The 27,960-nt window shown below is 38.0% G+C and overlaps 2 protein-coding genes across 2 annotated transcripts; both read left to right on the top strand.

Moving 5' to 3' along the window:
• Nucleotides 1-6,952: 6,952 nt before the first annotated feature.
• On the top strand, nucleotides 6,953-7,959 carry LOC110603274. The gene is made up of 2 exons (XM_021740974.1): nucleotides 6,953-7,487; nucleotides 7,808-7,959. The coding sequence occupies exons 1-2, from the start codon at nucleotides 6,953-6,955 to the stop codon at nucleotides 7,957-7,959; spliced, it is 687 nt and encodes a 228-aa protein (XP_021596666.1).
• Nucleotides 7,960-19,700: 11,741 nt separating this feature from the next.
• Nucleotides 19,701-26,361, top strand: LOC110603174 (thioredoxin-related transmembrane protein 2). Its single transcript, XM_021740872.2, has 10 exons — nucleotides 19,701-20,047; nucleotides 20,131-20,175; nucleotides 20,459-20,515; nucleotides 20,991-21,060; nucleotides 21,500-21,541; nucleotides 21,659-21,732; nucleotides 22,276-22,346; nucleotides 22,482-22,567; nucleotides 22,667-22,776; nucleotides 26,178-26,361. The coding sequence occupies exons 1-10, from the start codon at nucleotides 19,889-19,891 to the stop codon at nucleotides 26,238-26,240; spliced, it is 777 nt and encodes a 258-aa protein (XP_021596564.1). The 5' UTR covers nucleotides 19,701-19,888; the 3' UTR covers nucleotides 26,241-26,361.
• The last annotated feature ends 1,599 nt before the right edge of the window (nucleotides 26,362-27,960 follow it).

Below are 27,960 nucleotides of genomic sequence, written 5' to 3'. Positions count from 1 at the left end.
AATTAATTCATCCAACCAAATAAAATGACTATCAATTTGAAAGTCGACGAAGACAAAGAGAAGCTCCCTTCAACTCAACCAGACTAGGAAAATCTACAATGTCCAATATACCTTGTGTTCATTTGATTAAACTTTTGTCACTCCAAAACCAGGAAAATCTACCAAGTCCAATATACTTAATTGGAGTTCATTTGACTACACTTCATGTAAATAATCAAGTGAAAATAAAATGTAACTACCATGAAATATTTTTAAATTTAAGGAAGAGGTGACCATAAGTCTTGTTATCATTTTCTGTACTTTTGGCAATTTTTTTAACACATCTATGTATAAATTTATTAATATATTTTATTTTTAAATTAAAATTAAAAAATTGAAAATAAGTTAGTTTTTGAGAAGGAGGACTTACAGGGAAAGGCATTCCCAAAAGTATATATTTTATTTTTAAATAAGAAGATAAGTTAGTTTTTGAAAATTAAATAAAATTAAATAAGAAGATAAGTTAGTTTTTAAAATGATTATATTTTATTTTTAAATTTATCAATTATGGAGTAACTTATCATTGTGTTGATTTTTTTAAATTTTAATTTAGCTTTTAGAACTTTTATTTTATTTGTTGATTATTTCTGGGCCATGTTTCTTGATTTCTAAATTCTTATTATTTGCTGCTAAGAAGGTTGTGATTGTGATTGTGATTGGATTTGTTATTTGAGTTGCTGTGGAGAAAAATTTTACTATAAATATATTAGTTAGAGAACAAATTTTTATTTATTTGCAAAGATTGATGTATTTTAGTTATGAAAACCTGGAAAAGAATTAAACTTTTTCCCCCTAACAGCATCAAAAAGGGTGTTTGTCAAAATTTAGGTATAGAAAGAAATCCAAAATTGACCAAAATTTTTTTGATCCTGTGTCTTCTTCTCCCTCTGGCTTTAGAAGTTGAACTCTGTTGGACTTGAGGATATATGATGCTTTGGATTGTTGAGTTAGTGTCATTTGGTATTGAAATGATATTTGTTGGTTGGTTTTGATTTTGATGCTTATTAAGAAGACATTGACTTGATAAGTACTTTCTTGAAGGCACTAACTGTTTAAGAATATTGTTTGAGATTTTTTGTTCTTTAATTAGCATTGAATTGAGTTGCAGTTTTTGAAAAAAAAGAAAATTGAGTTGCACTTTTCTAATTGAATTTAATTAACCCTCAAAAACCAAAAGATAATATGTTTTATTTGTCACTTTAGTTCACTCTCTCTTGGGTCTTTAGTTGGTTAAACGGTGTTTATAATCCAATAACTGCAGTAGCCATTTGTGGGAACTCTAAATATGGCTCAGCTTCTTGTTCTACTGTGGCCTATAATTGGAATGTTTGCATGATTGCTGTCACTTTAGTGTTCTAGTGTTCCATTTAAAGATTTCAAGCTTTTAATTTTCCAATATATGCTAATATGTATATTTTTTAAAAAAAGTATCTAAATTAGTTATCTTGAATTGAATAATGATTAAGAAATTCTTTTAAATGTTCATCAGAATGACTCCCTTGTATATAAATTCCACCCTTTTGTTGCATCCAACAATCATCCATCATAAAACAGTAGAGTACTTATAATGCATAAGAAGGCGTGGGACTTAAAAACGGTCAATTGATTCTAACAATCTAGGTTAGTGGGCCAGTAACTTATCATTTGGTTAATAAAATTAATGTCTAATTTGGTTTGTCCACAAAATCAAGCCACAAAACTCTTTTGTAATATCAAGTTTGCAATAACAGTGACTAAAGGATGAGGAACAATGAAAACAGCAAACAATAACAGTGAAATAATCAGTTTGCAATAACAGCAAACAGTGTCCACAAACAGCAAACAGGAACAATATCAAGTTTGCAATAACAGTGTCCACAAATAATCAAGTTTGCAATAATAGTGACTAAAGGATGAGGAACAATGAAAACAGCAAACAACAATAACAGTGAAATAATCAGTTTGCAATAACAGCAAACAGTGTCCACAAACAACAAACAGGAACAATATCAAGTTTGCAATAACAGTGTCCACAAATAATCAAGTTTATGGGTCTTCAAAATTAATTCAAACCTGCAGTGACTGGACCAGCGGATGAGGCAAAAATCAGCAGAGGCTTGCTTGACGACGAGGAACAGCACCGGACAGCAGAAGAACGGGACCAGCGGATGCGTCGATGAGGACGAGGAGCAGCGTGACTGAGGACGCAGCGGACGCAGCAGCGGCGTGACTGAGGACGACGAGCAGCACCGAACGGACACACCGAAGGATCAGAGGGAGCGATGGCGAAAATAGAAGAAGTAGCCACCACCAGCGGACGCAACAACGGTGGTGACAGCGGGAAGAGAGGTTTTGGAAAATTTTGTTGAAATGCCGGGAAAGGAGAAGTATGTGTGATTGAGAAAGGGAAAATACATGATTTCATATATTAGGGATTTCAATTTTAGTAACGGACACATCCGTTACTAAATTTAACTTCTGTAACGGATAGTTTATCCGTTACTAAATAAACTGAATAGAAAACAATTTAGTAACGGATTAGTTAATCCGTTACTAATTTTGTGCCCATTGAACCAATTCTGTAACGGATATTAATCCGTTACAGAATTTAGTAACGGATTAATAACGGATTATTTAATCCGTTACTATTGTTGTTCTTTACATGATATCCGTTATTAATCCGTTATTAATCAGTAACAGATATTTTCCGTTACTATTCCGATAAATTTTTGTAGTGTATTGTAGTAAGAACTTTTGAGGAGATCGATCCGTTGGTCTTTTTCGATTTTTGAAGAGGCCCGTCTGTCTGTTTCGAATTTAAGTAAACTCAGAAATGTTATTAGTATTATTCTTTTTACTCAATGAGTTGAATTTCTTACTGTCTAATCCTATTGGATAGAAAAATTTTCTATTCTCGTGTAATGATCTTTTGGTTAAGGAATCCTTTTAAATACAATATCATTCAATGTCTTGATAAATTAATAATAAAATTTAAATTTATTAATAAAAAAAAATATGATGAAAGAGGATGGTTCTATATGCATCGGAGCACACGTAAACGGAGGAAAGAATTGGATGGTGAATCAGAGTTGGAAGATATTGAGGAGGATATGGAGGACAGTACTAAGGGGAGAACTGATGAAGCGCCGTCTTTCCGGGATATGGTGGTTAATGAAGGCGGAGACACTAGGGTTCCTGAGAGTATTGATATTCCTAATACTGATAATGCGATTGATGTTCTCTTGGATAAGGAGGATGATGAGGAGAAAGATGAGCTTTGCCCTGAGATTCAATTGTCTAGGGAAGAGAAAGAGAGGTTGTATAAGCCATGGTCTCGTTCCTTGTTGATCAAGTTAATGGGAAAACAATAGGTTATACCTATTTGTTGCAGAGGATCAAGGAGCTGTGGAAACCTACTTCCCCAATAGATATTATCTCTATTGAGAATAGGTTTTACTTGGTGAAATTCAACAGTGCTGATGATTATGAACATGCACTCCTAGAGAGACCTTGGGTTATCGCAAACCATTATTTGACTATTCGCAGATGGTGCCCGGAATTTGATCATTTTCAAGCAAATTTTGAGAAGTTTACTGTAACGACCCAAAAATTGAACCGCTACCGGCGCTAGGATCCAGATCGACTTAAGGTCGCCGGGACCCATAGCAAGCCTAACATACTCTCTGTGTACCTGTAAAATCCCATACATGATCATACATTTTCTGAAAAGAATAAAACTTTGCTCTGTACTAAGGCTCAACCTGTGCATGCACTATCTCTGTACTACAGAACCCCTTACTAGAGCTCTCATCATTGCTCTAGACGGGTTGAAACTCTTACTATGTTAAGCCTGGTTCTCATACTCATAAAAAAAAACGCATTTACATAAATAGACCATGTACACAAAAGGGGATTTACAAAACATATGGGTCAAACACACTACTATACTATATACAATACTAAAACATCTCTTTACAATATTACATGTCCACACTATGCTATTACACAACTCTTTACTCTTCATGTACTCTGCTGAACTCCCCATGTACTCTGATCCTGCAAGACTGGGGTTAATGGAGAGGGGTGAGCTATACTAGCCCAGTGAGTAGAACAATAAAAACATGTTAATAAACATGCTCATATGAAATGCATCACAGCACAAGTAATCACATACCGGACGGACTGAATCAAATATCCCTCAGTGCTCGGCCCGCGAAGGAGCTCCTCAGGACTTTATTATACAATCAATAGTACAAAAGTACTCTGTGCCCGGCCCTCTCAGGGTTTACTGTGCCCGGCCCTCAATGGGGCTCCTCAGGACTTTACTGGGAGGGCTAATGAAACAAACTCTATGTCCGTCCGCAAATACAAGAAATAATGCAATGCACATAATCGTGAATTCTAATGTAATAAACCTATTGCATAATCATGGTGCATGAAATATGCTAAAAGCATTTGATTTCTCAATTAAAAGGATTAAGTTTAGTTCCACTCACCTCTGGCTAACTCTGAACTGACTCTGAAAACTCTGAAGCAGCTAACACTGCTGATCTCTTCGGTTCCTCTGGTCTGTTCCTACACAGGTGGACTCAAATGAGGGACCAAACTAACTCAAGAACATCTCTATAAAACTCCCCAAAAACCCCCCTAAAACATCCTAAAACAATCAAGGAAAACATGCAAAAGAAGGCTGGACAGGGCATTTTCGGCGGCCGAAAGTCCCTCCAGAGCCGAAACTCAGGCATTTTCGGCGGCACCTTCGGCTGCCGAAAATCTTTTCCAGAGACGAAAGTCCCCAATCTTCAGCGGCACATTCGGCGGCCGAAACCCCCTCCAGAGCCGAAAGTCTAAACTTTCGGGGGCGAGCATAGACAGCCAAAACCACCTCCTTGGCATGTTCGGAGGCCGAACCTTCCTTCGGCGGCCGAAACTGGGTTCTCCAGTAAGGCAGAACCTTGCTCTGCCTCATGCAACCAACCTCCCAACTTCCTCATACATGCAACCAACAACTCAACAACCAACATATACTCAAGTACATGCACAAAGGGGTCCAAAACTACCTTAAAACTCCATCAAACATCACAACTCAACACATAAATATGCTTTCACCAACAATCAACCAAAAACCCTACTTACTCTACTCATGCATCTCTACCCATAAAACTCCATAAAACCTTCATAAAACATGAAAGAAGGTAGGGATCTACACTTACCTCTTGAAGATCGAGAGGATAGGTGATCCTAACGTGGAGATATGGAGCAACTCTCTCTCAAAGTCTCCAAGCTTCAAAACTTTGGTTTTTAGTTCAAAAGCTTCAAAACAATATGAAAACTTATCAAAACTTTGAAAGATTTGGAGAAAACATGAAGATCACCCAAGGAAGATTATGGTCTCACCTCTGTCCGTGGAAATGGAAAGAAAAATCTTATCCATTCACCGACCTATGGCCTTTTATAGGTGGCTGGCCAGACCACCTTCGGCGGCCAAACGTGATTCCAAAGTCATGCATGTTCGGCGGCTGAACATCACTTTCGGCGGCCGAACATCACTTTCGGTGGCCGAACATCACTTTTCTTCCTTGGTTCTTTTCTTTCAAAAACTCATTTCTTTTACACTTAAAACATTAAAACTTAGAAAAACAATTTAGAAAAACATATCTATTACCCTTCTAGAGGGTTCCGACATCCTGGATTCCACCGGACAGTAAAATTCCGATGCCAGACTCTAGCCGGGTATTACATTTACAGTATGAATTCGGTTTCCTTGCCTCCTGATAGAATATTATGATGAGAACTTCCTTATGAGAGTGGGAGCTAAGGTGGGTAAACCAATAAGGGTGGATACAAGGATGAGTTTGGTTTCTAGAGGTCGGTTCGCTAGGATGTGTATTGAAGTTGATATTTCTAAACCTCTTCTTTCGAAATTCAAACTGCAAAAACGTATTAGAAAAATTGAGTACGAGGGTCTGCACATGATTTGTTTCAAATGTAGGAGATTTGGTCATGTTGCTGATCATTGTCCGGCGAAGACTCATAGTAGCAACCCTGACGTGTCGGCGATGGTGACTGTGATTGACGATGAGGATGTTGATGCGAGATTCTAGGATGTTAATCCAAAAATTTTGGAAGATTTTGGGTCGAGACAGGCAGCTGCCGAGAAAGAACATGTGGTGGTTAGGGGTAGTAGAGGGTCAGATGAGGTTCATAAATGGGTGGTTGCTTAGAAGGATGGTAGAGTAGGGTCTTGCAAATTTAGATAACCCTGCCTGTCTGTGGATAATCATAAAGACCTCAATTCCCTCATCCTTCTGCCCCGGATAATGTTCGTATAATAAAGCATAATACTATAGAGATGGATATTGCATTATTAGGAGCATCGACCTCAGTTGATATGGGTATTGATCAGGCGAAAATGAATGGAGATGTGGAGGGTCCTATGCATGACCCTATGAGTATTTGATTTCTCTTAGTTTTTCTCCTTTTGAAACTAAGATATCTCGTGGGTATATGGTGCTTTTTACCCTTTTCCTTTATTATTATTATTTTTTTAATGATTATTTCTTCTTGGAATTGTCAAGGGGCAGTTTCGCCAAATTTTAGAAGGGAAGTTAATGAATATAGAAGGCTTTATAAAATTGATGTGATAGCCTTATTGGAGACTCGTGTTTTTGGATCCCAAGCTGATAAAATTTGTAAAGACTTGGGGTTGAAACATTGGCTCAGAGTTGAGGCTTTTGGTTTTAGTGGAGGCATTTAGGTTTGCTGGAACAACAATGGATTTGAGTTGGAAGTGCTAAACACTCATCCTCAATTTATTAATTGCAGAATCAAGCCTACTTGGGGTTCTCCTTGGATTGTTAGCTTTGTATATGGTAGTCCCAACACTGGCCTTAGACACTTGTTATGGGAGGACTTTAGACTTTCTTGTTTGAATATGGATGAGGAGTGGGATGTATTGGGAGATTTTAATGTTGTTGTCTCTATGGAGGAACAATATGGGTATCAGACTTATAATGCTAGTGGTTCTAGAGAGTTTCAGGATTGGCTTTTTGATACTGCTTTGGTGGACATGGGGTATGAAGGGGTGCCTTTTACTTGGAGTAGGAGTGATGGGAGAGATGGTATTAAGATGGCTAGATTGGATAGAGGAGTATGCACAATGGCTTGGCGGTGGAGGTTTGCTAAGGCTAGGATTGTTCATCCTCCTAAATTTCATTCAGATCATTGCGCTATTATTTTATCTTTGAGAGAGCAACCTTTGCCAAATGGTAATTTCTTCTGTTGCCAAGCGGCTTGGTTTGCTCATCTTGATTTTGTTGATTCTGTTCGTACTATGTGGAATCATTCTAATGAGCTGTGGAGCAATATTGAGAGTCTACAACAAGGATTAATGAAATGGAATAGAGAGGAATTTAGAAATATTTTTGCTAAGATACGTCAGCTTTTGAGGAGAATTGAAGGGGTACAACGTACTCTTGCTTTGAATGGATACTCTCCTAATTTAGTCAAGCTGGGCTTTCTCTTACGTCAAAAGATGGAGGAGATTTTAAAACAGGAAGAGTTCTACTGGTTCCAACGATTAAAGAAAGAATAGATTGTCTCTGGTGAGCGAAACACTAAATTCTATCATCTGGCTGCTAAAGTTAAAAAAAAGAGAAAATTAATTTCGGCGCTTCAAGACTCTAATGGGCAGTGGGTGACTGAAGAGGCTTCATTAGAAATTTGGTTGTTCAGTTTTATAAGGGCTTGTTCACTAATGATTCGACTTATATGTTGTCTAATCTTGAAGGCATTGCTTGTCGTCGAATCCCTGAGGAGCTTCGTGCTGACCTTGATAAACCGTATCAGAAAGAGGAAGTGGCTCGAGCTTTATTTCAGATGGCACCTTTTAAAACTGCTGGTGAGGATGGTTTCACAGCAGGCTTTTTCCAACATGCTTAGAGTGTTTTAGGTAATGCTGTGTGTGATCTTGTTTTGGGTGTGTTGCATAGTAATCCCTTGCCTGATGGGCTAAATTCCACTTTAATCACTTTGATTCCGAAGGTTGAGAATCCGACCCATATTGCTCAGTTTAGACCAATTAGTCTTTGTAACGTTTTATACAAAATTATTACAAAGACTATGGTTAATCGGTTAAAGTATGTTATGCCATTCTTGATTGGCCCAGAACAAAACAGTTTTGTGCCAGGAAGGCAAATTGTGGATAATATTGTTATATATCAAGAGGTTCTCCACTCGATGAATAAGGCTAAAGGGGTTAAGGGTTATATGGCTTTGAAGATCGATGAAATTACTATGGGATGGTAAAAGATTAGAAGGGTTCAGGCCTTCTCGAGGGGTTCGGTAGGGTAATGCTATGTCCCTTTATCTTTTTGTTTTATGTATTGAGCAGTTGAATAATATGATTGTTGCGTCGATCAATGAGGGGTTATGGAAGCCTATACTTTTAAATAGAGGAGGACCAGCTATATCTCATTTGATGTTTGCCGATGATATGGTCCTCTTCGCTGAAGCCTCGATTGAGCAGATGGGTTGTATCTTGAAGATTTTGAATGATTTTTCGCTTGTGTCTGGGTAGCGAATAAATTTCAGCAAGTCCTCCATATTTTTCTCTCCAAATATTACTTCAGATTTGGCTAAAAGTTTAGTGAATATGGCAGGGATGACTAGAACTGATAGTCTTGGCAGCCATCAGAGGATGCCTTCGTTTTATGGGAGAGTGGGTCCAACTTCATTTCGGGAGGTTATTGACAAGATAAAATATAGATTGGCTGGCTAGAAGGCCTTTACGCTTTCTAAAGCAAGGAGGGTCATTATGATTAGCTCGATTCTTAATGTAATTCTGGTGTTCTTAATGCAGACTACAGTGCTTCCTGTTTCAGTTTGCAAAGAAATGAAAAATATATGTAGAGACTTTTTATGGCATGGAAATTCTAGTGATAAGAAGTTGCACCTGGTCAATTGGGCGACGGTGACTAAGCTTAAACATATGGGTGGACTGGATATATGTTGTATGAGACACATGAACCAGGCGCTTGTGGGTAAGCTGGCATGGCGAGCTTTGCATAGTTGTGATGAGCTTTGGGCTAAATGTTTGTTTAAGAAATATGCTGCTAGTAGAGCTTCATGGGATATGAAGATTAAAAATGGAGCATCTATGAATTGGAGGGCGGTGTGTTTTGGTTTGGAGCTTTTTTGTAAAGAAATTAGTCACAATGTGGTTTCTGGGAATGAGATACCCTTTTGGACAAATTCTTGGCTGTCTATAGGACCTTTAATTGAGTTCGCTTTGGTGCCTGCTTCCCATTTGAGTCTATCAGACAAGATTCACAACGATTGGATTGAGGGTGTAGGATGGAATTGGGATGTCTTGAAGGAAGTTGTAAGACCCCGCTCGTTCAGACATCGGAATTCCTACCGTCCGGTGGAATCTCGGGTGTCGGATCCTCTTTGGGGGGTAGAGCAAGGGTAAAGGAAAGGTTTTCTAAAATGTTTTTAAGTGTTTTATGGTTTTAAAAAGAAAAGAGTTGAGTTTTTGAAGAGAAAGACCAAGGAGGCGTTTGCCAGGTTCGGCCGCCGAAAGTGAAGTTCGGCCGCCGAACATGTGAAGGCTTCGGGAGCGCCTTTGGCCTCCGAAAGTCTTGTGGGAGCAAGCCAAGGTTCGGCCGCCGAAAGTGAGGTTCGGCCGCCGAACATGCATGAGTTTAGGGGGCACGTTAGGCTGCCGAAGGTTGATGACCAGGCCACCTATAAAGAGCCCTCAGATCGGAAATGGGCGAGTTTTCTCCCCATTCTCGAACTCAGGTGAGTTTCTGCCCTCCCTTGGTTGTTTGTATGTCTTTCCTTCAAAATCCTTCAAGTTTTCATAAGATCTACCCTTGGTTTGAAGTTTTGAAGCTAAAGTAGAAGTTTTGGGAGCTTGGAGCTTTTGGAGCTTGGATTCTCCACACCTCCGAGTTAGGGATCGCACCAACCCTCGATCTTCAAGAGGTAAGTGTAGATCTTGGTTTCCCTTGAGTTTTCATGAAGTTTTAAGTAAGTTTTATGAAGGTTTTATGTTGGAATGGGTAGATATGCATGTTAAGGGTTTATGTGGGTTTTATGCCCAATGTATATTATGTGATGATGTGTTGAGGAGTTTAAGCTAGTTTCTTTGCTCTCTATGCTTGTGGGAGTGTGTATGCATGCTTGGGAGAGAGTATGTGAGGTTTGGGGTGTTTTGTGAGGTTTTGGAGGCTGATGTGCACGAAGGCTGAGTTCTGGATGAACCCAGGTTCGGCCGCCGAAGGTGGTTTCGGCCGCCGAACGTGCCTTTGGATGCATGGTTTGGCCGCCTAACCTTGCCCCCGAAAGTTGAGTTGTGGCTTGAAAGCAGACTTTCGGCCGCCGAAGGAAATGTTCGGCCGCCGAAAGTGCCTGACTTTCGTCTCTGGAGTGAGGGTTCGGCCGCCGAAGGTGCCGCCGAACCTACCCGAGTTTCGTCTCTGGAGGAGACTTCCGGCCGCCGAAGGTGCCGCCGAAAGTGCCTGTCCAGCCTTTTCATGGCTGTTTTCTATGCATGTTTAAGTGATGTTTAGAAGGGTTTTTGGGGAGTTTCTTATGAGTTGTTAGAATGTGTTTAGTACCTCATGTGAGTCCATCTGTGTAGGATTGGACCTGAGGAGAGGTGTCTAGCTTCAGTGCTAGTTGACCCAGAGTTTGTTGAGCAGTGGCTTCAGGTGAGTAGAACTAAACTTAATGTTTTATTTTAAGAAATCTAATGCCTAAAGCATACTCATACATCATGTTATGTAATAGGATGTTTGCACTAGTTCACCATGCCCATGCACCATGTTTATATGTGATAGGATGATGCATTAGTTTCACGAAGGTGATGCATTGCATAATGTGCTATGTATATGATGTGATGGGTGGACCAAGGCGACCTCAATAGCCCACAAGTCTGTCATGAGTCTTTGTCAGTCGGGTGAGTACATATAGGAAAGCCCCATGAGAGCTCCTTCGGGGCCAAGTTTTGACAGAGGGAATGTTGGGGTCATGTCTAACCCTGAGGGGAAGGACGTTACGTGAACCCTCTAAAATCACCCGCAAGAGGAAGAGATTTGCTAGCATGAACTCAAGCGGGGGTGAGATGTTTGTTGTGATATAATTGTGTTATGACGCATCTCATGAATGCATGAATAAGAAGAATAATAGAATTGGATAAAATGTCTTTATAATAAAATACATAAAAAGGGTGGAACAATAAAATGAATAATAATATACCTAAAAATGGAGGAACTAAATCAAATGTTTTTCTCTGTTTCTACTCACTGGGCTCTTGTAGCTCACCCCATTCCCTTAACCCCAGTTTTGCAGGGCCAGAGTAAGTAAGCCAGAGTTCAGTCAGAAGAGCTATGGGATAGAAGAGGTTCAAGCATGGGTTGCCATGTTTGGTTGTAATAGCTTAGTTGTGTTTTGTTTATGTATAAGAGATGTTGTATGTATATGTTTATGGTGATAGTATGTAATGTAAGTTGCTAAAGAGATGATATGTTATGTACTGCTATGAATGCATTGTATGCTTGTATAGTTTAGTTGTGGACATGATGATGATGACGATGTATGGACATGTTGTGAGCATATGAATGAGTAGAAAGAGTAATGAGCTTAATGTGTAAAGAGATAGAGCCAAGTTAAGAAAAGTATAGATATGCCATGTGTTGTAGCATGAGATGTTTAGAATTGTGCTTTGCCTTGAGTGTTGGTTAATCCCTTTTGTTATGCATGATCTTGAGAAAATGTTTTAAATGTTATGAGTTTTGAATGGCCCGTGAGGGAAGAAAGGGTTCCAATCCCTTGACCCAAAGCGGATATGTTTTAAAGCAAGCTTGATGACCCTTTTGGTATGAGGTTCTATGTTTTCATGCATAGGTCAAGCTGAGGTAAGGAAAACAAGTTTAAAGGTTTTTATGAGACCAAAGTTTAAGTTTTATGAAAGGTTTGATCATGCACGGGATTCTACCTAGAGTTTCAGGATGTTTAGAGGCTTGCTACGGGTTCCGGCGGCCTTAAGCCGATCTGAATCCTAGCGCCGAGCAGGTCGGAGCCGCTACAGAGGGGTACCGGTTTCCGGGCTGTTACAGTTGGTATCAAAGCCTGGGCCTCATGAGTACGGTGTGCTGAGCGAGGACGCTCAGGCCTTATGGGGGGTAGAAGCCCTATGAGGTGGATTGAAAGTATCCCACATCGGAAAGAGGTAAGGAGGGGGGACGCCTTATAAGGGCAAGCCCCAAGAGACCACAGTAGACGCGTTTTGAGGGGAAGGACGCTTGCGTGAACCCTCAGAAACAAATCCGTGAGGGGTAAGATGGGCCGAAGGTGCTCTCCCAAAGCGGACAATATCTACTGTTGTGGGCCCAGAGGATGTTACAATTGGTATCAAAGCAGGTAACGTGACAGAGGTTCTGTTACAGATGGTATCAGAGCATCGGTTCCTCGAGAGTACGGTGTTTTGATGCGAAGGTGCTCAGACATCGGAAAGAGGTTGTACTAGATGTTAGTGAGGCAAGCACATTAAGAAAGATTGAGAGTAAGATCATGTCCACTAGGATAGGATGAGGAGTCCTGTCTTGCTTGATAATGTGTAATGCCATGTGTGATGCATGTGCATTTATGTTGTATTATGGATGTTGATAGTCCCTTAGCTACAAGATGGCATGATATGTACTGATATGAGATGAGCTGAGCGACCAAGAGTGGCCCTTGGCACAGTTGGTCATGGCATGTTCTGCTATGTTGTAGGCTGTAGGTGACTGGTTCATCCATGATATATGTTGCTTGAGGGGTCATGTGTTTATCACATGGACCATATGATATGATGTGATGCTTATGTGTGCTTGTGTGCCTGTTGTGTTTCAGACAAGCTGAGATGCAAGGTACTAGGAGCTCTTTGGAGTCAGATCCATCTGAGTGGGAAAGTGAGCCTTTTCCCCTTGCGAGGTCAGGTGGAGATGACAGAGCAAGAGACCCTGAAAGGTCTGTTGAAGTCAGCAGAGAAGTTATGGTGCAGAGGAGGGATGTTAGTTTGCAAGTGAACATGGATGAGGAAAGTATGGAAAAGTCTAAGGATTCTAAGAGTTCAAGTTCAGGAGAAGTTGATCCCTCCATGCTGAGTACAGCTACCAAGAGAGGTAGAAAGTGGGGAAGAGCCAGAGCCCCTAAGCAATGGGGCAGGACTAGGAAGGGTAAGTTGTGGAAGAGGTTTAGGCTAGATGATGAAGATGGTTCGAGTTCTGGCCGAGGTCCTACAAGATGTTTGAGGTGTGGGAGACCACACAGAGGGCCTTGTCGAGTTGGGACAACGGCATGCTTCAGGTGCGGACAGGAAGGGCACTTCGCACGTGATTGTCCTACTGCGCCCAGGAGAATGTGGTCCCAGCGGCGAGCTGCAGGTGATGTGGCTCAAGCCAGTGTTCCAGGAAGGGGAGCAGACACATCGAACGCAGTGGTGCCAGGTACGCTCACTTGTGCATGTTCTGATGTGTGTGTTTGTGCTCTAGTGTGTTTCCCTTTTCTGTTGTTGCTCTAGGAGCTTTTGAGAGGTTGAGTTGATAGCTTCTGGGTGTAGAGTGTTCTCTTTGGGTTAGTAGACCCGGATAGGATCCATCTGTAGCTGAGATTCAGGCCAGTGTCCGATGAGGGTAGATGCCTTCCACCCGTGCATGAGGTCCTAGACTTGAGTGTCTGGATGTCAGCCGGGGGATGGATTGGTTTTCTACTTGTGGAGCTGGTGATACTTGCGTCTGCAGCGCCAGGTGGTCGGGATCGAAATGCAGAGTGGGTCCGAGGTAGACTTCAGAGGGGACCAAGTAGGATGCCTAGAAGTTTGATGTCAGCTGTCAGGCTCGGAGAGTGTGTAAGAGTGGTTGGTAGAGAGTTCTCGTTGAGTTCGAGAGGGCAGCAGGCAGGTCTAGGAACCAGCCCTAGTGCCATAGATAGAGCGAGTGTTCAGAGGTTCCAGGCTAGTGTCAGGTTTACCATCGGTCTGGAAGGTAGAGTTTGGTTTAGAGGTGGTACTTGGTACCAGAACCATTTCTCTTTCCTTACAGGATGGCACCTGCGGAGTATTAGGAGGAGTGTAGGAGTAGTAGAGTGCTTGGTAGACAGGGGTTTTATCTGACTCAGTACCTCACCCTGGAACGCTCCAGTGTTGTGAGGGAAAAGAAGGATGGATCCTCGAGACCCTGTAACGACTGTCAGCAGTTAAACAAGGTCACTACCAAGAGCAGGTATTCCCATGCAGGATGGATGATCTATTGGGACAGCTAGCAGAGGCTGTTTGTTTTCCAAGATAGATCTGAAATCCGGGTACTACCTGTGAGAGTTAGAATTAGTTTTGGGCTAACAGTGAGAAGGAGCCAGTTAGTAAAGATGAGAAGAGAAGAGATGAGTGGCAGAATAGAGGGTAAAAGTATAGCAGAGAAGAGTAAGAGTAGACTAGAAGGCAGAAGAGAAGAGCAAGATCGGTGAAGGGAGAAGAAGAGAAGGATCAGAGTAGCGCAGCAGAAGCTTGTGGCGTTCAAGCGCAAGTTTGAGATTTTGATTGTTTGTTTGTGTGTTTTTGTTTGAACATTCGGGGACGAATGTTCTGTAAGGGGGGAAGAATGTAAGACCCCGCTCGTTCAGACATCGGAATTCCTACCGTCCGGTGGAATCTCGGGTGTCGGATCCTCTTTGGGGGGTAGAGCAAGGGTAAAGGAAAGGTTTTCTAAAATGTTTTTAAGTGTTTTATGGTTTTAAAAAGAAAAGAGTTGAGTTTTTGAAGAGAAAGACCAAGGAGGCGTTTGCCAGGTTCGGCCGCCGAAAGTGAAGTTCGGCCGCCGAACATGTGAAGGCTTCGGGAGCGCCTTTGGCCTCCGAAAGTCTTGTGGGAGCAAGCCAAGGTTCGGCCGCCGAAAGTGAGGTTCGGCCGCCGAACATGCATGAGTTTAGGGGGCACGTTAGGCTGCCGAAGGTTGATGACCAGGCCACCTATAAAGAGCCCTCAGATCGGAAATGGGCGAGTTTTCTCCCCATTCTCGAACTCAGGTGAGTTTCTGCCCTCCCTTGGTTGTTTGTATGTCTTTCCTTCAAAATCCTTCAAGTTTTCATAAGATCTACCCTTGGTTTGAAGTTTTGAAGCTAAAGTAGAAGTTTTGGGAGCTTGGAGCTTTTGGAGCTTGGATTCTCCACACCTCCGAGTTAGGGATCGCACCAACCCTCGATCTTCAAGAGGTAAGTGTAGATCTTGGTTTCCCTTGAGTTTTCATGAAGTTTTAAGTAAGTTTTATGAAGGTTTTATGTTGGAATGGGTAGATATGCATGTTAAGGGTTTATGTGGGTTTTATGCCCAATGTATATTATGTGATGATGTGTTGAGGAGTTTAAGCTAGTTTCTTTGCTCTCTATGCTTGTGGGAGTGTGTATGCATGCTTGGGAGAGAGTATGTGAGGTTTGGGGTGTTTTGTGAGGTTTTGGAGGCTGATGTGCACGAAGGCTGAGTTCTGGATGAACCCAGGTTCGGCCGCCGAAGGTGGTTTCGGCCGCCGAACGTGCCTTTGGATGCATGGTTTGGCCGCCTAACCTTGCCCCCGAAAGTTGAGTTGTGGCTTGAAAGCAGACTTTCGGCCGCCGAAGGAAATGTTCGGCCGCCGAAAGTGCCTGACTTTCGTCTCTGGAGTGAGGGTTCGGCCGCCGAAGGTGCCGCCGAACCTACCCGAGTTTCGTCTCTGGAGGAGACTTCCGGCCGCCGAAGGTGCCGCCGAAAGTGCCTGTCCAGCCTTTTCATGGCTGTTTTCTATGCATGTTTAAGTGATGTTTAGAAGGGTTTTTGGGGAGTTTCTTATGAGTTGTTAGAATGTGTTTAGTACCTCATGTGAGTCCATCTGTGTAGGATTGGACCTGAGGAGAGGTGTCTAGCTTCAGTGCTAGTTGACCCAGAGTTTGTTGAGCAGTGGCTTCAGGTGAGTAGAACTAAACTTAATGTTTTATTTTAAGAAATCTAATGCCTAAAGCATACTCATACATCATGTTATGTAATAGGATGTTTGCACTAGTTCACCATGCCCATGCACCATGTTTATATGTGATAGGATGATGCATTAGTTTCACGAAGGTGATGCATTGCATAATGTGCTATGTATATGATGTGATGGGTGGACCAAGGCGACCTCAATAGCCCACAAGTCTGTCATGAGTCTTTGTCAGTCGGGTGAGTACATATAGGAAAGCCCCATGAGAGCTCCTTCGGGGCCAAGTTTTGACAGAGGGAATGTTGGGGTCATGTCTAACCCTGAGGGGAAGGACGTTACGTGAACCCTCTAAAATCACCCGCAAGAGGAAGAGATTTGCTAGCATGAACTCAAGCGGGGGTGAGATGTTTGTTGTGATATAATTGTGTTATGACGCATCTCATGAATGCATGAATAAGAAGAATAATAGAATTGGATAAAATGTCTTTATAATAAAATACATAAAAAGGGTGGAACAATAAAATGAATAATAATATACCTAAAAATGGAGGAACTAAATCAAATGTTTTTCTCTGTTTCTACTCACTGGGCTCTTGTAGCTCACCCCATTCCCTTAACCCCAGTTTTGCAGGGCCAGAGTAAGTAAGCCAGAGTTCAGTCAGAAGAGCTATGGGATAGAAGAGGTTCAAGCATGGGTTGCCATGTTTGGTTGTAATAGCTTAGTTGTGTTTTGTTTATGTATAAGAGATGTTGTATGTATATGTTTATGGTGATAGTATGTAATGTAAGTTGCTAAAGAGATGATATGTTATGTACTGCTATGAATGCATTGTATGCTTGTATAGTTTAGTTGTGGACATGATGATGATGACGATGTATGGACATGTTGTGAGCATATGAATGAGTAGAAAGAGTAATGAGCTTAATGTGTAAAGAGATAGAGCCAAGTTAAGAAAAGTATAGATATGCCATGTGTTGTAGCATGAGATGTTTAGAATTGTGCTTTGCCTTGAGTGTTGGTTAATCCCTTTTGTTATGCATGATCTTGAGAAAATGTTTTAAATGTTATGAGTTTTGAATGGCCCGTGAGGGAAGAAAGGGTTCCAATCCCTTGACCCAAAGCGGATATGTTTTAAAGCAAGCTTGATGACCCTTTTGGTATGAGGTTCTATGTTTTCATGCATAGGTCAAGCTGAGGTAAGGAAAACAAGTTTAAAGGTTTTTATGAGACCAAAGTTTAAGTTTTATGAAAGGTTTGATCATGCACGGGATTCTACCTAGAGTTTCAGGATGTTTAGAGGCTTGCTACGGGTTCCGGCGGCCTTAAGCCGATCTGAATCCTAGCGCCGAGCAGGTCGGAGCCGCTACAGAGGGGTACCGGTTTCCGGGCTGTTACAGAAGTTCTTCCCCAAAATATTTTGAGCTTCTTGCAACTGTTAACTCTATCTAATGGTGTTGAGGATGCTGATGGCGTGATTTGGAGCAGAAACTCATCGAGTAGGTATTCTGTTAAATCAAGATATGAAGTTCTTTTAAATCCTAATGGGAAGACCATCAGCGGTTTAGAAAATGGATATGGAAGGCTAGAGGAACACATCGGGTTAGAATGTTTATATGGGAGGTTGCTCATGGAAAAATCATGTGTAACGTAGAGAGGAAGAAGAGAGATTTCACTAATTTTGATGGTTGTGGCTTATGCTCTTCTGCACCGAAAACGATCTTCCATGCTTTAAGAGATTGTCTTTTGGCAATGCGATTGTGGAATCAGCTTGGTGCTGAACAAATTGAGAATAATTTCTTTCGTACCAATGATGTGTTTAGGTGGCTGTCCTCTAATTTACAGAGTATTGATGCTCAGATCAATGGTGTTTCTTGGGATATTGTGTTTGCTGTCGGTTTATGGTGGATATGGTAGTGGCGAAATTCCTTTGTCTTTGATCGTAATTCTCACCACTCTGAGCTCTCATCGGATTTTATTTTGAAGGAGACTAAAACAGTTCAGGTGGCATGGCAGAGAGACTCGCTGCACAATGATGGGTTGAAGTATTTATCTTTCATTGCCTGGCAACCAGGTGGCTTAGGATGGGTAACTGTTAACACAGATGATAATGTGAATTCTCATGGTGGAGGTTATGCTAGTGTCTTCAGGAACCATTTCGGTCGCTGGCTTGGCGGTTTTACGCTTGTTTTGGGTAGATGTGATCTTTTGGAAGTGGAATTGTGGGGGATTTACAGTGCTTTAAGGTTGGCTTGAGAAAGAGGGTGGAAGAAGATTGAATCACAATTTGATTGTGCAGTTTCTGTGGTTTTAGTTCAAAGACAAGGTCAATGATCTTTCAGAATTGCTAATTTATTAAGAAACATCAATAGTTTTTTGCAGTAAGGTTGGGAGGTGGAAGTTAAAAAGAGTTTTAGAGAAGTTTATAGTGTTGCGAATCATTTTGTGAGATTAGCAGTGGCATGAGAGGTTGGGCTTATGTGATTGGATAATCCCGACTGTCAGGCTGGCTTACTGCTAAATGCAGATTGTATTGGAGTTGTTTGACCTAAATTAATTTAATTGGATCTCTCCCACCTATATATATAAAAAAATTTAAATTTATTTAATTTATTTATTATTTTTATAATTTCTAAACTAAACATAAATATTTATTTTTATAAATAACAATTATTTTTTTTCATCGAAAAAACATTATTAATATTTTTATAATATCTAAAATATGAATTTTACATAATTTTTTATTATTAAAATATAAAAATTATATTTATTAATTAACAAAATAATATAATAAAATTTTTAATATTAATTATAAATGTTCAATATGAAATTAAAATAATTTTTGTAAAGAGTAATTATTAATTAAAAAAATAATAATAAATTTGAAATTAAAGCAAATAAAAAATAAAGGGTAAAAAAAATTTTTAAAAAAATTCAATAACTAATTAAGTAATTTTAATATAAAAAACCTTTAAGTGAAATCATTTTTTACACAATTTTAATAATTTTGACAAAATTTACTTTTAATTCAATTCTTATACTATTGATTTTGCCAAATATAAAAATTTTAAAAAAAATTATTTTTTTAAATTTTTCAAAATTTAACATTTCAAATAAAATATAAAAGTTTTGGTATTTAATAAATTTTAAATAATTTCATCCTTTAATATTTATTTATTTATACACTTTAATTCTCGCTGATATAAACACTTTATAAACATAGTATTACAATAAAAAAAAATTTCGTATCTACAAAATTAACTCAGAAAATATAATGATGAATAAAGGACATAGAGAATAAATCAAATTCAAAAGTTTAATCATCTTGCCAATAACTTAATTTTAATAATACCTTTAAGATTTTGTACATATAGCCCTCGCAAAAACTGCCAATTTCTCTGTTCATGGGTACATGAAATTCTTTTTGATAAATTTCGTATGGCTTTGTTTCGATTGTTTAAACTCTATTGGAGAGAAATACGAATTTAAATTTTAAAAATTTAAATATTAGCACTCCGAGGCTTAACCTGGTGGAAAGTACATCCTACTAGATCTGAGAGGTCTAAATTCGACTCCCCAACCTCTATTTCAAAAAAAAAAAAATTAAGTATTAATTTTAAAATAAAAAAATTAATTTATTAATTATATTAAAATATAAGTACTAAAGTATAAGCGGGTTGAATGAATTCCAGTACGAACCATTTCTATTTCGGGTTCGATTTGGCGACTACTGAGATGCAAACGACTGCTACAAACTACCAGTAGAAAATACTGGTGGGCTCGTAGCTATCACACGTCCCAACAATCAAACATTAGCAAATCAGGAAATCAAAAATCGAAGCTCTGATACACAGAAGCATCTGTGGACATCGAGAGTGAAATGAAGGAGCAGAATCATAATCCACTCCAATGGCTAAATCTGATGGTATCAGAGCCTTACTGTCTCTTTCATTTCCTCGCTTTCTTCTCTTATTTCGTCCTTCGCATCTCCTCATCCCTTATCCTCGATCCCCACATCGCCCACCGCCTCCTTCATCGGGTATGTCTCGTCGTTTCTAATTCTTTTGTTATTATTATTATTATTATTATTTGTTAAATGTATCATTTCATCTGTTTTTTCAGGAGATTCAGGCGATTCTGGTGCTTTCTGTTTTAGCTGCTATTAAGGTATAGCTTTAGTCTGTTTTTTTTATTAATCACTTAATAAATATTGTCAGATTTTTGCAATTTCTTACCTTTCTGTTTAGTAATTTTTGTTTATTAGAATAGAAATTTGAAGAAACTTGATATGTGTGGGCATGTATGTATGTAGAAATGTTTTTTTTTTTTGTGCTGAATTATCTCCATTATGCCTTATGTGAAGCTATTCCCATTTGACCTCTTATCAATAGCAAAAATTAGCTACTGTAATTTGGATGCTAATTCTGGATCTTCCCTAATGTTTTAACAGTGGGTGAAAGAAGAAACATGGGAGGCCTTTATTGCTGACGTACTGTTTTTTGCAAAGGTGATTCTTTCCTCAATGCTTTGTTCTACTTCTGCAATATTTTCTTATATTTTTCACAGGCAACATCAATCTTCATTGATGCAACTGAGAATTTGTGACAAATGGAAAATTATTCTTTTACACTGCCCATCCACTTTGTCAATGCATTCATTGGCACATTGTCCAATGTGAAACTAATTTTATCAGAACATCGAGACTATGTGAAATGGTCTATTTGTAGCAAGTGTTTTATGTTTTAGTCACATGTATAGAGCTTTAAAAACGATCGAATTCTTGTTGTTAATTATTAAGAAGTGCATAAATAGAAGAGATATGGATATTTGGTTATCATTTCAATTGTTAGCTGTCATTTCATGTGTTAAATTTAGCAAATGTGATCCCATTCTTTACTGTGTGACTCCCAGCTTCATTACCCATCCTTTTCGTGCGATCTTCTTATCCTACTCTGATTTAAGTTTATACAACTATATTTCAGCTTCTTCTTGTTGCCATTACTTTGATATTGGATTACCACTTGGCCCTCTGGTACACAGTGATATTCTCAGGTAGATATTTCTTATCAGTTTGTATTATTATTATTATTATTATTATGATTATTATTATTATTATTTTAATTATAAAGATTAAGGAAATTTGGATGATCGTATGAGAATTTGGGTTTTGCATTTTTTGCCATATCCTGCTATGGGTTATGCTTTCTTATGTTTATGTTTGGAAGTTAATGCTTTTAGCTTTCTAGTCTCACTGAACACCTTGGTTAAAATATTGCATAGTTTAGCCATTCTTAGCATATTCTTCTTCTTAATTTTTTTTTTCAATTGTTTCATTTGATAACTCATTATTGATAAGTTTTGTGCTTAAAATTAAGCATCAATTCTCTTAAGATGAATCTGTTCCCTAAGTGATAATTTGGTTTCCTCATCTCTCTCTCTCTCTCTTTCTCTCTTAATGAATGCTATTTTGTTGTGTTCTTTCCATTTGCAGTTATGTACATCTTAACACAGCAGCCTGCCTTCCAAGGACTAGGTATGGACCAATTAGTATCAGTTCTTACTGATAGTGTGCATTTTATGAATTATGGCTGTGACTTGAAATTTCAGGTCCTTAAAATGCCTTTCTTTTCTATCTGATTGGAATTTCCAGGTACTTCAAATAAATTAACACCACTGCAGTTAGAAGCCTTGCTGACAGAAGGGAATACATCAAGATTCTGGTTGGTTGGTTCCTAAATCATAATACCTGGCTCTCAGAATTTGTAATTTTCACAAAATGACCTCTTTGTTGACTTTCTTCTAAAGTAATAAAACACATCTGTTGCTGCATTGCAAACAGTTGATTGCTGGTAATTGGTGGTTTGTGATTCTATTGATTAATTATTAATAATTTAGCATTTAATTCTCCTAATCTTTAACAATTGAGCATTAGAAAGAATCCTTATCTAATGCCATGTGGTTCTAAGACTACAATGAGGATGGCAAAGTTGCTCAAATATTGTAATTTTGAAGGAGGTTATATATTTGGCGTCTTGTCTTTATTACAAACAAACTAGATCTGATTCCACTGGTTTTCCGTTTAGCAGAGTTGCAAAACTTCTGTTTTATCGAGACCCTTATGTGGGTTTTTCAGAAAGCTTTCCTTCAAGGGTAGTTTGTATTAGAGCCTAAAAGTAGTTTAACTTGCCTACTAAACTAGATCTTATATAATTCACTGTTCTTATTCATTTGATATTTTTAGCTGAATGACAAACTTTATTCTGGCAGGTAGAATTTCATGCTTTACATTCATCTGCTTGTATTCGAGCAAGTCGGTGCTTTCCTGAGCTCTCAATTATGTACGTCTGTGCTTTTTAATTATTCTTTCACATAGACTTTTACACCATCCTTTTCTTTTCACAAGTGGGATAGATGGCAAAAAGGGAAGTTCTATTTATTTCTCTTTTTCTGCATATCTACATTTCCTTGGACAGATACTCAACCAAGAACTTATCATTTGGAAGGATTGATCTTGGACTCTTCCCAAATGCAGCAGAAAAATTTGGAATATCTCTTAGTGGTAAATAATGTTGCATTAGCATTCTAGCGTGATATTTCCGATTGTTTTGTTTAATTCTGTTCTCCTAAACTGGTCTTTATGGGGACCTCTTACCTGCAGGGGGCATGAGCCAACTTCCTACTTATATATTATTTGAGAATGCTGCTGAGGTTACACGCTTTCCAGAGTGGGATTTTGAAGCAAAATCTTCACATCCTCCTGTCAGTAAGGTACTGCATGTCCTTATCTTTTCCTGGACAACTTTGTTGCCATCATAAATCTAGCATTAGTAATTTTTTAAAACTAATGTGTATTCAAGACATTTTACAAGTTTTAGATTTTCTTGCTTATTTGTTATTGTAAACCGGCTAAGTACCCTTAAAATTTATACTATATATAAAATTATTAGATTAGTTTTATTAATTAAATTGAATATTAAATATAAAATCCCTAATATAAACTTAAAAAATTGAAGATTTATTAGGACTAGTTCTTTCTAAATAGTTTGTGTTCCTTTTGTGATCCTATTTTTCTAATATTTCCAACATTTTTCTAATATTTATCTCTATATATTGTATTATTGTAATTATTTTATAATTATGATTTTCTAAAATTTTGCTATCATAAACTTAGCATTATATATTACTTGTCTATATCATTGTGTATTTTTTGCAATCTTTATTATCTTTAATATTAAAGGTCTGGGTATGCATAGCCTTTATTATTTTGTTAAGAGTCAAAATTGAAAGATCGATCTTACACATCAAGCTGGTCTGAATTTGTTTAGCTGTATTAATGTGATTTTGATTTTTTTTTTTCCATTAATATTTGAATAAAAAATTATATCAAATCCAACCAAATAAAAGAATGAAGCAATAATCGATTTTATACTTGCATTTTTCATACATTTTTAGATATAAACTTTAAAATTAATTATGATTTTAGCCAATAGACTATTGAATTTGAAAAAGTTAATAATAAATTACAATATGGTCATTGAAGTTTTATTTTATTAATAAAATAGCCCTTTAAAATAAGTATTTTTATTTTAATCATGTTTTTATCTATCACTATTAAATTTGATTATATTTTCTTTTGTTAATTATATTATTCCCCTCTTTAATGATTAATGAATTGTGAAAATTAATTTTAAATTAAATTTTACATATTTCAAATTTTTAATAACAAATAGTATAATTAACAAAAGAGGACATTGTTGAATTTAATAGACATAATTAAAATAAAAATATTTGTTTCAATAACTATTTTATAAATCAAATAAATTTTCAAAGATCATATTGTAATTTACCATTAACTTTTTAAAATTCAATTTAATCTATTGGCTAAAGCGTGTTAATGCAAACATTTGATGAAACAGCCAATTGTTTATGGTAAATCTATTTTTCATCCAACAATACATTGTCCGTTGCATACTTCTGAAGCAAACTTGTATTTGGATTCATAAATGTAGAAATATAATATTTTTGTTGTTGTATTTCATAATAAAGATTACAACCTATTTATATATAAAAGACGGTATCAAAACAGGAAGGAAAATCAAGTCTATGATTATAGAATTCGCAACTAACCCATCTATCAATATTTACTTCCTATATTAATATATTTACTTCATATAATCTATAACACTCCCCCTCAAGTTGGAGCATAAATGTTAATCATACCCAACTTATTATATATATAATCAACTCGTCCCATACAACTTAGCAGACACCGAAGTTGTAAACCCAACTTCTTCCAATAATTGACGTACCCACAAAACTTTACAAACGGTTTTTGCCATAACTCAACATTCAGATTCAGCACTAGAATGGGATACCACATTTTCTCAGTTTGGTAAAACGCCTTACACACATCATAAATACGATAAATATTCCCTTTACTAGAATATAAAAATTCCAAATACTCCATTAATTCTTTAACAAATTCAGAATGATTAATAAGGCTAATCACCTTACTGTGAATAGAATTTCGAATTCGTGAACAGTACTCGATGAACAATACTCGTGACTCATGAACAGTACCCTATGAACAGTACTCGTGACTCGTGAACAGTATCCGATGAACAGTACTCGTGAACAGTACTCGTGAACAATACCCGATGAATAGTCCCGTGAACAATACTTGATGAACAGTACCCGATGAACAGTCCCGATGAATAATTCCCGTGAACGATATCTGATGAATAGAGCCGTAAGTCTCTAAATGTTAGTCTTTATGAGTAACCCAAATGAACAGAGCTCTAAGTCTCCAAATGTTATCTTTTATAAGTAACCCAAATGAACAGAGCAGAGTCCTGTGTCTCCAAATGTTACCTTTTATGAGTAACCCAAATGAACAGAGCCTGTGTTTTCAAATGTTACCCTTTATGAGTAACCCAAATGAACAGAGCCCTAGGTCTCCAAATGTTACCTTTTTATGGGTAACCCAAATGAACAGAACCTTAAGTCTCCAAATGTTACCCTTTTATAGATAACCCAAATAAACAGAGCCCTGAGTCTTCAAAAGTTACTCTTTATGGTAACCTAAATGAATAGTATAAAAAAAAGCCTCCGCCCAACACCCAAACGAACCGCAAATCTGACAAGGGAGCTGCAAGGCGACTTTGACATCCTCTTTAGGTGAACAGTGAGAATGGTGAGAGACAAATATTATCCTAGATGGATAACACAAAAGAACAGGAGTCTTGAGTCTCCAAAAATTTAAGACTCGACGAGAGAGAAAAAAAAAAGAAATCTCTACGAACCTGGCTCTGATATCATGTAGAAATATAATATTTTTGTTGTTATATTTCATAATAAAAATTATAATCTATTTATATATAAAAGACGGTATCTAAACAGGAAAGAAAATCAAGTGTATGATTATACAATTTGCAACTAATCCATCTATCAATATTTACTTCCTATAATCTATAACAATAAAGATTTGAATCGTATGATTTCAAATACTAAATTCTCAAATTCATAAAATTAAAACAAAATTAGGTCTGCTTGGATTTAGAATAATAAGGGTCGAAAATTTTTAGCCCTGTTCATTTTTCTTAATGAATTTGGTTCAAGTCCAAATTCATAAACCAATATGCAGGCAGACAAATAAATAATCAAATTACTCTCTGCTCTGATCTTAAGGAGCAGCTGAACATACAACAAAAGCAGAATCCAATAAGCAATTTTAGAATTGTACCTGAAGAGAGAGAGAGAGACAGCTAGTGGTAGAGTGTAAGATGAGATGGAGTGAGAGCAAGAAGGATGGAGCCAGTGATGAAGAGAGAGAAGGTAGTGATAGGACACGAAGATGGAGAGTGACAGGGAGTTAGGGGTAGCAGATTAGAAGTTTTCTCAATCAGGAGAATGATATCAAAATTATGGGATTTGAAATCAGAACAGAGATTGTTGGATCGAAAATCTAAGTGCTAAAATCCTTGAAGCCAAAATCGATGTGATGGAGTTATTTGTTTTCTCAATGTTCAACTCTTAACTAAATTACCAGAATTTCTTGTCTGTTAAATTCCATAAATGCTACAAGCCATACTTGATGCCATTTTATCTTATTTTTGTCATGGGTGATCTGAGAATTTACGTTAACTGTTCCAGGATTATTTCTTTTGCAGAGACTCCTTTACAAACATTTTGAGCTCGACCGACATCTTGTTGAATATATTAACTGTAAATAGACGCCCATGATAGATTTTCTGCTGAATGATCGAATCCTTGGAAACCTTGTTTCCTTTTTAATTTCAAATTGAACACAGGCTTACCATTTTGTATGATTGGCAATTTAGACAATTTTCTTCATCCTTTGTTGGCCTCTTGTTCGCATTTCAGATAGAGACATACCCAGTTTGGCAGCGACGGACCTAAAGGGGGCAGGTAGGGCTACTGTCCCCCTAAATTTTTTTAAATGGGAGTAGGTTAATTATAAGTATATACTCCTACGTTTAGTCTTCTTATTCTTGAAGTTATTATTTTTATTGGTTTAAAAATATTAAAATTCAAAAATCATAAAATTTTTATCTTATAAAACTATACTTCAAAAAATCTTCTTATATTCTACTTTAAATGTTGTGTTTGTCTTTTTAAGGGTAAATGTTGCGCTCGTCACTGGAGTTTAGGAACTTGATGGATGAGTGATAATTTAGAGTTCTATGGTCTATACATATTTCCATGGCCAATAGTATACCTGCTAACTACCAAGCAGGATCCAGGTTCTCATGGGAACAATGGAGACAATTTTGAAAAGAAAGAAACTTTGATCAACAGTAAGTGGGGTCGAGGTTTGTATCATAAGTATTGACAGTGTTTATTGATTAATTCGTTTGTGGAAATTAAACTGAAAAGTTACGGCGATTTTCATAAAAGTTTTAGTATGCTTATGCTGGAAAACCTCTCACTCGAGAAGAATGCTTATTGTATGTAAATCATGTGTCGCAGGACCCACATTCTCGTACTGTGAAACTCCAATAATTGCCCAACTGTATGTATAGTTATTCGTCCCACGTTTATTGTTAAAGATGTGTTTAGTTGAAAAAAATAAAGATTAGAAAAAAATAATTAATACTTCTTTAATTTTTTGAAAGGGTATAATTTTGAATAAAATAATTTTTTAAAAATGAGATTCAAGTGTGGATGTCCTTAGGTCTGGTCTGTTAATCTTTCAACAAATAGTGAAATTGGGCTGGGCTGGCCCAATCAATACATTTGGGCATTAAGTAAGCCATAAATCACAACCCAAAATTAACAATAGTTGATAAACAGGGAAAACGTGTATACACGCGCGAGTCGAGGAGCAAGAGCAAGCCATAAGCCACGAGCGAAAGCGTGGTGACTGCCGACTGGTGAATATTAATAAAAATGAAAAATCCTCCTGGCTGCCACCCCACGCGAGCGCCATGGCTTGGGAAAATCGAGATTTGCCTCACATGAACAAAGTGGCGCGCCGCCGAATATTCTCGTTTAAAACGAGACTGCGTCGAAATTTACAATTAAAAATAAAAATAAAATGAAGGTGACAGTGGCAAATCATTATCATGAGGGGAAGGGGGCCCAAAAATCCTCTATTTCCCCGCCGCGTAGTGGGGCCCACAGGAAGGTTGTCGGCCCACGCTGAGGCCGACCCACTGACACTTTTCCTCACTCCCATTAACTAGTGCTTGGCGTGGCGTGCCTTTTCCTTTTTGTTTCGGACCATGTTTTTCCCTTCTCAAAGGTTTTTTATCAGCATCAGGAGCTACGTTACCCTACTCTGCTCCACATCATACTCTTTGACTCCACCCATTCACACGCGGACAACACAGCGAAGTCGTGCCACAGTGGCATTCGAAAAGTCCCGTTTCGTTGACGAAACACACAAGTCACGCCTCCCAATCCAATAGGATGTGTTATGTAAAGATGGAG

The sequence above is a fragment of the Manihot esculenta genome, chromosome 16 (assembly GCF_001659605.2).
Source record: "Manihot esculenta cultivar AM560-2 chromosome 16, M.esculenta_v8, whole genome shotgun sequence".
NCBI lineage: Eukaryota > Viridiplantae > Streptophyta > Magnoliopsida > Malpighiales > Euphorbiaceae > Manihot > Manihot esculenta.
Note: the sequence above shows the minus strand (reverse complement) of the source record. Positions and strands in the feature narration are given on the sequence as shown.